The sequence below is a fragment of the Chaetura pelagica genome, unplaced genomic scaffold (genome assembly GCF_000747805.2).
Source record: "Chaetura pelagica isolate M959 unplaced genomic scaffold, ChaPel_1.0 scaffold90, whole genome shotgun sequence".
Lineage (NCBI taxonomy): Eukaryota > Metazoa > Chordata > Aves > Apodiformes > Apodidae > Chaetura > Chaetura pelagica.
In genome coordinates, this window is record NW_009953496.1 from 8,145,620 (window position 1) to 8,154,842 (window position 9,223).

Genomic DNA, 9,223 nt, shown 5'->3' on the forward strand with positions numbered 1-9,223 from the left:
CCCAAACAAACCAAACAACAAAAATCCCCATAAACACCCAACCTACAATCTCAGCCGCTTTTTTTTTAAAAAAAAACAAACAAAACCAACCATCTTTTAATACTTCTGGATTATTTTAATGCAGCCAGCAGCTCAAAGGACCATCCTAAAGAGGAGTTCAGCTATACCAACTCCATTACTGCACAATTCACATCAGACTGATGCAAAAATCAGATAGTATTCAACAACTTGAAGGGTTACACAACACACTAACACTTGCAGATGCTTCTGAAGTCTGACACTTGATCCTTGGTTTAAGAGGTACTAGGAAATTTCTGAGAAGTCTCTTCCAAAGTGAAAAGATGACTTTCCAAATTCAAAATTCCCACTGCAAAATGCTCCTGTAGGCCAAACGTGTGATTGAAATGACAAACTCTGGAGAGCACAGAAAACACACACAAAAGGAATTCAAAACAACAGCTCTTCCTGAAGAGAAGAAACTGCTGACCACACGAAGCAACTGAAGTAGGGGAGAAGACTTGTATTCATGGCTTCGCAGATAAATTCAGTCTCTACCAGCAAGAATTCCACCATCACACCTGGCAGTCAGAACAGCCACAACTGCCGAGATCCCCTGGGTCTGAGAACCATCTACGGACCACAGGAGGCACCTGCTCCACCTCCTCACACTGCGGAGCCTGAGCACAAGGGAGCTGATCCACAGGCTTTGTGCTCCCTGCTGCCCTGGTATGCCAGAGCAGGAGACAAAAGACAATGGGGGAGCTCTGATAGAAGAGCGAGAGAATGTGGCAAATTAGTATTTTGGAAGTGGAAAGAAAGGGAAGGTCACAGTGTTATGGACTGAAGAGGAACAGGGTAATGTGATAAAAGTTCAATAATTACTAAATTCAGAAAAAACATTTAGAAGACAATTTCAGAAGCTTAAATTAGCAAGTCACTTAAGCTCCAGTTTTGGTCAGAAAATGACTTAAAATTAAAACATAAGTATGGAATTTGCACAGTAATTTCTTACAACTGTGCAAATAAGACTCAGCAGCAAGAAGGAATCCAGCTCTCAGTCTACTGGAGACAGGGAAACAGAAAACACACAGGTACTTCACCAAGGACTCTAGCAGGAAATATGTAAGCTCTATTTTAATTAATTTTAGATAATACAATTTATATAAGAAGTTGTATGTATGTAAGTAAGTATGGTCAGCTCTTAAGATACAAAAAAGTTAGTTTGCAACACAAAATGGCACTACCATACACATCTATGATAGAAAGAAAATTTTATTTTATTAACTCGTGTGAACAAAACAGACTTGATTTGGAGAAGCCAGGAGGCAGTTCATGTTTATTTACATACAGCATTTAGACTGTGTGCTAGCAGCTCTGACTACAAGGTCTTTTTTTTGCTCAGAACACAACTCCATTTTACAGGCGTTTAACAGGCAACCTGCAGTTTACTTACAGCACAGGAAATTTTTGTTAACTTAAAAGTGTATCTATTGACCCAAAATAAGTTAGAATACTGTCTGCATATGCCATGCGGAGTTCCATCAGCAAAATGAGAAAACTGAGGCAACTATACCATTCTAAGGAAGCAGTACTAGCTGCCATTATATACAGTGAGTTATACACTTCCTCATTATTTACACTGAAGAGCAAACAGAGCGTACACCTCAGCTGCCAAACCAGTAATTACTTTTCTTTAACACACACTTATTTCCTGTACTTCCCAGGTTTCAAACAAAAAGCTTCTTTTGGTTGTGTACATCACGTTGACAAGTTTGGATGCTAGGAAACTAAGGGAAGGGAAAAGGCAATTTTAGGAAGCTTACAACCCAAACTTCAACAGCATCAGAGAGATGTGTTCTAGAAAACATCACATTACAGCTGTTTTCAAGTGGACCCGCCACTTATGCACACAACGAAGTCTCCTCAGAAGTCTTCATCAGCTAAAAATGAGCTTCCACTTTCCACACTGATACTGGTTTAACTTCTTCAGTTTTTGTAAGGCTAGATTTTGCATTCGGCTTCCAACTGCAACGACCAACCTAGGGAGCAAGGATGGAATTAAACAAAATTATACCCAAGACAACTGAATGAGAAGATGTTCGCAATACAGGCAGTTTGGAAGAGTAGTTGTGCTACTCTTAACATATGAAGAATAAAATAGTAAGCCTGTGCAACTGTTTTATCATTTTGCATCTATTTCTGAACATGATGGCCTTAAGCAGCCTCTCTTCCAGGACTTTATCATTCAGCTGTTAGATTCTGCCACATAAGCTATTCCAGAAACAACCTGATTGAGGATCTAACATCGTATCTAGATCCAGGTATGCCAGCTATGCAATGCAAAGGTCTGCAGCATCCAAAATACAAGCCTGCATGTTTTTAACAAGTTTCTAATTTTTCCTTTGGGGAAAAAAAGGCAACAAGGAAATTTATGAAGACTGCACTAGAGCTACAGACTCACTACAACCTGTATAATATATGCTACATTTCACTTGTGAAATACTTGTAGCTGCTGAAATAAAAAAAACCAAAAAAATAGCTGGAAATAGAAACATACACCTTAATTTTCCTTCAGTTATCAAGCAAGAAGCTAGTCACACATATATGTGGCAGCCTTCCAAGAATATCTGCATTTCCATGATATGTTTTGCATTGTTATTATTTTCCTCCATTAGGCTAACAAAGGTCACACTGCAAATCTTTACCTCACTCTTAAGATAAAAGACAAAATTATCAAACAGAAAAGCACAGTTTAAATTACTGCTACCTATTTCCATCCATCTTATCTAAGCAGTTCTGAAGTGGAGGTCTCTACCAAATAGCAAACAGTACTGCTGAGCTGTGTGGAAATGATGCTACCTAAAAAAAAAAAACCATCACAGCCAATGCCTTCATTTTAATTTCTGAACTCGCAAGCACATGTGGGTCAGACCTCTCTGTACCTTCTTAGCATCTTTATCAGTAAAACTAGTTAGTCAAGAAGTAGCTGGTATTAGTAACTAGACACACAGTTTCTATGCATGGATACTTGCCAGTTAGTGTCAAGCAGATGTCCATAGTTCAATCAACTATGATCTGAATGTTTAACAACAGTTTTTCCTCTTAGAGCATGTGGAAGTGCATTCACCAGTTTAAATACACTCAAAACAATTAATCTTTGAGATTCTCTGCCTTGATTAGACCTGAAGAAAAGCAACTATCTAGACTGAAGGCTTAAAAACATTGCACAAAAATCATAGACTCATGAAAACCCTGCAACTATCCATGAGAACAGCAGCCACTTCAAAAATATAAAAACACATTCTTATATGAAAACATACCAGTGGCATCTCTGGACTAGAAAATGAGGAGGTGTCAAAAGATCTATTTTCTTTGTCCAGGGAATCATCTTCGTAATTATTTCTATGTGCAAACTTCTGCTTTAGTGCATGTGTTAGTAGAGCAACTGGATCCCAATCTGAACTTTGCCTCTTTTTGGGTCTAGAAAGAGGAGTACCTCCAGGTGACCTACAAAAACAAGCAAGCAAATTATTGTCTCCTGCTGTTAATCCTCTCTCTGCTGAGTGACCCAAAATCCAGACACACAATTTCTGTATATGCCCTATCCTATAAATCCCTGATTACACAAATAATGCTGCTAATGCTATTTTACAGCAATTTCCAAAATAGGACTAATACAAGTACATCCAACAACTTCTCAGCCAGATTCTTAACTTGAAAATACAACCTGATGCTGTTCCACAACGAAAAGTGACAGTAAATGAATACAAAGTATTACAGTAATGCAAATATATAATGTGGGGAAAAAAGGCAAAATGTGCAGTCTTAAGTAATGCTTTTTTGTGACATGTTACCTGAGCTTAACATCAAAACAGCAGGCCATTAAAAATATTTATAATCCAACTGCACTATTGAAGCAAAAATTAAAGAAACATGCCCAACAAAAGATACAGCATGTACTTTCTTCAACACTTCAAAGCTATGACCAGAATACCTTGGACATGCTAACAGTAGTTTTCCAATGTTTTCCTAAGGATTTGCCTTTTCACAATGAATCAAGAAAGTTTATTTGTTCATATAAATTTTCTGTAACTTTGTAGGCAACTTTTAAAGTGATCTCCAGATAGCAACACACCCACCCCCCTTCCCCAACCTGAGATTTGTATACTAAAGCAGGAGCCTAGTTTTAAATGCTCCCCTTTTCAGCATGTTTTAAATGCATCTAAAAGCCACACCACAAGTATGTTAAATGCCAACTTGTGAACTTAGAAATTGTCAACTTCAGTTTGTCAGCAGTAGCTGCTCATTAAATTAATGTTTCACACTGGTGTTCTCTAGTGCTACTGAAGTGCCATGATGCTGACACTGTCTTGGATTACTTGGGCACACATTCAATCAACCTACCTCTCAACAGCTCGCAACTGAACTTTGTTGAGGTCTTTCAAAACATCCATCATACTAGGAACACTCTTTGTCTTCTGGTGATCCACACCATCAGCTGCAGTGGAACCACTGCTTCTTGCAGCACGTCGTTGCTTTATAAGTTCAATTGCCGAGTTACAAGTGTCAACACCAGAGAGTGCACCAGAGGAAAGTGGAGGAGGAGAAGGAATTACAAAGTGATTGTGAGAGATGGGCAATGGTGTAGAAGTCATGGCTGGCACTGGGTAAAATCCATCCAGAGTGCTGAATGCTTTAAAGGCTTCTGGATGCAATTCTAAAAGAAAAAGAGTAATCTTATTTTTAGTCAGTATACCTTCACGACTAATAATATTAAGCAACATCTGGGATGACTCAGTTTTAAGACAGATGTCTTAAAGCACTTTCTTACAAGCTTCATACATTTTACCACAGAAGGATTATATTTAAACACAGAATATTTTTTACTTCAAAGCCACGGATTCAGAACACATGAACTAATGGATCTGAGGTGTCCCAGCCTGTCCTGGTTTTCTCCATCTGTGCCTTCAATCTAAGCACTAGATAAATCAGCAAAGCAGCACTGCAACAGCAAAGCAGCCTGCTACTACTTACAGTTCATTCTCAGTGGAGCAAAAGCAAAGATAACCACAAAACAAGTAAAACAGCCTACAATACAGACTACAATGGAGAAGGGACAAAAGAACAGCCACCAGAACACCTAAAGTAAGAACACAGGTGTCTCAACTGCTACTTAAGTTCACTTGGCACAATGCACACAACCATAACTCCCTCACACCAGTTCAAGTGTTTCAATCATCAGTGCAAGTGAAACAATCAACACCTTAGCGTGAACTTCACTCTTTGATACTCCAGTGGCTGTTAGACACAGCTACTGCAGCTTTTGTTTGTTAAAGCCTGAACCTGACTTCCTTAGAACACCTTTTTTAATCATTATTTTGATAACTTGTTTGAAGCAGTAAAAAAAACAAACAAAAGGGATAATAAATAGGCTGTAACTTTTTAAGCAGTGATTGCTAGCCTACCAATTACAACCAAAGCATGGAAATGAGTATAAAGATCACTTAGGAACAGCTGCATTCAAAATTGGCAAATGGGCCAAGAAAAAGGGGACAGGGATTAGGGATGGCACCAAATACTAAAAAGGGAAACAAAATACTACATTCTGTAAATTATGTTGGTATAACTTCAGTTAGAGAAATCAGAGATGTTTTCTATCAATATAAAAAATGGAAAGATGTGAACAGGAATACTAAAGTAAAAAAAGGAAAACTGGTTTGCTTCAAACCAGGAGGGCTTACGTGGTGGAATGCTTCCCAGTGTCTGGGCTGAGACAACAGCAGCAATCTGAGCACGAAGGAAGGTCAGCTCCTCTTCAAGCGCCGAAATTTTCTGCAGTGCTGCTTGACCAACAAGACTGTCACTTTCTGCACTGCTTTTTGGAATGGTTTGTATTGAATCTAGGGGTGGATTAAGGCCACAGTAAGGTGCACTTTTTTCTTTTCTCCAGAATTCAGTCCTAGAACATAAGAGAGACAGTTTCAAAAGACTTGGCCAGGAATGGACATATCAAAACATACTCACTACCTGCTCAAGCAAGTTACCATCATTCAGCAAGACATAAATTCACAAATTCTTGAAGAAAACTTTAAACTATTAACTACTCATAACCTTACAAAATTTTAAGTCTCCCTTTCCTCAGTTACAATACAGATCCTTGAGAAGTCATCATATTTACTCAGGGATAGAGAATACATCATAAGGTCATAACATAGAATTGAGCTGTTATTATTCAATAACCATTAGACTGACACCATAAAGATGTCTCTCTCTCCTCCCTACCTGGAAAAGTAGATATGAAAGGCAGGGAGAGGATATTAAAAAAATAATAATTAATTTTAATACACACTTGCAGAACAAGAACCTCATCTTCTGTAAGCTACACATGACCACAGACTGAACTAGAAAATTGTGCTACCAGTCTCAGGTTTGAATTTTAAAAATTGTTTTAAGTCTTTGTCTGCAGAAATAACTGTGAAGTGTAGAATGAGTGTAAATTCAAATTACCAGAATTTAATTATGAAACAAACAAAGAAATCAAATACACTCTATGTGTTCACAATGCACTAAGTTCTGTCTGGAACAAAACTGGCCGTTTTCCTTATAATAGTTCTCCTTTGACTTCAAATCAGACCTGCAGCTCTGCTTCCAAACACCCTTGCTCTTCACACTAGCTCAGAAGGAAAAGATATCAGTGAGAATACTTTTCTTGAAAAACATCCCACTGAGCCAGGAGAGGAGGAAGAAAGAATGTAAACAATAGAAGAATGAACTTCCATTGATCTGTGAATCAGACAGGCTAAAGAACAGTGTAAGCAAGACAAAACAGGCCACAGATCCTTTTAACAATATTCTCACTCTCTCTGCAAAAGAGAAAACCTTCCACAATTCAATAGTAAAGCCATAAGATGAAACACAACTTTATCAGAACTTATCTAGTAATAAGTGTGAAATTTCATCACTTTCTTGTACCTCCATTACCAGCAAGCAGCACAAAGATCACAGACAAACACAGGCCAACATGAAGTAGAATTACACTGTCTGATACGGATCTAGTACAAGACAATACAAGTGTCCAAATTTTAATCTTGCTTATGGCTCTGACTCATCCTCTGATTTTTTAACAGATCTTTAAAAGGAACAATAAGCAACTTTCTACTTCTTCTCTAGAGGGAAAAAAACAAACAAACAAACAAAAACCCAGGAAACTTTTATACTACTTGTCTCTGCAAATTCCTGGATAATTTGTCACTTCGTGGTACTTGTAATAGTTTATAATTGTAAAAATATTTTCTTTTAGCATTCTGTAAAAGCAAGAGGGAGTTACACAAACTCTATTGAAAGTAAATTTTTAAAAGAAAGAAATAATGTTTTTCTTTCCATCAAAGAAAACATCAGGTTTACACTCAACACTGTAATAAAGGACATCAGGAGACATGTAAATATTTTTTTCTTTCTCCCCCCTTTATAACATTTCTCAAAATGCTTGTAGGCTGACAGAGAGAAGAATAATCTTGTTTTATGTTGCATACATAAGTTTCCTTTATACTCTCTCCCTCATAAAGTAAGTGGTAAATTAAAACAAATTAAAATACCTGTAATGTAGCTGATTTGCTATCAGGAACAGAAAATAACTGACTCAAATTTCAGAAATATTTCAGATAAGAATACATAGGAAGAATATCCAAGTAAGCAGGAACTGTGTCCCTAAAAGAACAAAAAGCTTCCAGGGTTGGTTTAGCTGAAAGCCTGAAAGGGCTAGGGGAAAAAACCAAACCAAACCAAACCCAACCAAACATGACAAAATCAAACACCACAAAGAACAGGTAAGTTACTTTTATTACTTCTTTTTATGCATTTATTCCACTTTTACTTACTTAAGTCTAGTAGATGCTTCTCCCTCATCATTTGCCACCCACAGGACATCAGCAAGTGATGGAGCTGCAGGAGCTGGAGCTATGCTCTGTTCATCATAACCCAAGTCCTGCACAAGCTGAAAAAAAACAAGTAAGAAAAAACATATTAAGAGAAACCAGATTCAGCACATCCCAGAAGTTCTGCTTCAAGAAAAGGCATTTTTAAGCAGTGCTATAAACAAGCTGAAAACTGAGCATAAGGGATAGACATGGGGGTTACATAAGGTAAAAAGAACAGAAACTCTTATCAGTACACTAAAAAGGTAGAAAACTTAAATAACTGAAGTGCATACATAACAGTAAATAACTTACTTGAAAGTAAGGTCTTGGGGAGGGCTCTAAGGAGAGAATTGTCCCAAGTCTACGGACAATACTTCGAGTAGATCCATATTCCTTCTTTTGGCAAAAAGATATGACCTAAGAAACAAAATACTTTTATTCAGAAAATCAAAACCAAAGCCCTCAGTTCTTACAATCAAACTTATTAAATAATGTAATGCTATATGTAATTAAATACAATGCAATTAGGCTAACCTAACTTTTCAGTGCCCTTCCCAAGCTGAAAGTCCAGAGGCCTACACTGGTGTTAACAGACTGTTTCCAAAGCAACACCAAGACTCAGCATCTACCCAGTATATTTTAGAGAGGCACGAAGGCCAACAAAAACGTAGCAGCTACATCATGTAGCCAGTAACATCCTGAGCTACTGACAAAAGAAAGAAGTGCACATTTGAGTAACCGTATGCATCTACATACGTTTAAAGTGAAAAAAATAGTAAAGAAGCAAAATAAACGAAAGGTACCTTGACCTGACACTTCCTTAGGATGGCATACAAGTGCTGGAAATGCCTTCTTGAAGAGATTGCTGAAGGGATGCACGTTCTGATTCGCCTTATACTGCTGCTGGACACACGGCTCTCCAAATACACGGCCTGTCACAGGAACCCCCAAGAACCCCCAACAACGAAACCAAAAAATAACAAAGGTAACTCAAACCAGCGTTCCCAGAAATACTTCAGTAGCTCCACGTAAGTAAAGCCAGGGATTTCCTCAGAAAAAGCTGCCCTTGGGCCTCCCCTCTGGCCCCTGTGGCGATGCCCAGAAGGCCGGGCCCTGGCAGACCTGCTGCTGCAGCGCCGAACTTCCCTAGGGAAACAGCCTTCCCGGACTCTGGAAGCAGAGGGCTCCCAGGGAACAGCGCTGCGGCTTTTCGCTGAAAGGCGCAAGACATCAGCAGCTAAAGACATTCCTTCCCCTGCTCAGACAGAACCGCTCGCCTGGCTGCACCGGAGCCGTGACCCAACCAC

The 9,223-nt window shown here is 38.5% G+C and overlaps 1 protein-coding gene across 1 annotated transcript in view; it reads right to left on the minus strand.

Annotated features, from left to right (window-relative positions):
• Positions 1-1,940: 1,940 nt before the first annotated feature.
• Positions 1,941-9,223, minus strand: part of MTFR2 (mitochondrial fission regulator 2) — a 7,926-nt gene continuing 643 nt past the window's right edge. Inside the window, exons 2-8 of the mRNA XM_009999231.1 lie at positions 8,720-8,848; positions 8,229-8,333; positions 7,878-7,993; positions 5,742-5,959; positions 4,405-4,705; positions 3,321-3,507; positions 1,941-2,039 (exon numbers count right to left, since the gene is read on the minus strand). Coding sequence (XP_009997533.1) covers positions 1,941-2,039; positions 3,321-3,507; positions 4,405-4,705; positions 5,742-5,959; positions 7,878-7,993; positions 8,229-8,333; positions 8,720-8,848 — 1,155 coding nt within the window. The remainder of the gene's footprint in view (positions 2,040-3,320; positions 3,508-4,404; positions 4,706-5,741; positions 5,960-7,877; positions 7,994-8,228; positions 8,334-8,719; positions 8,849-9,223) is intronic.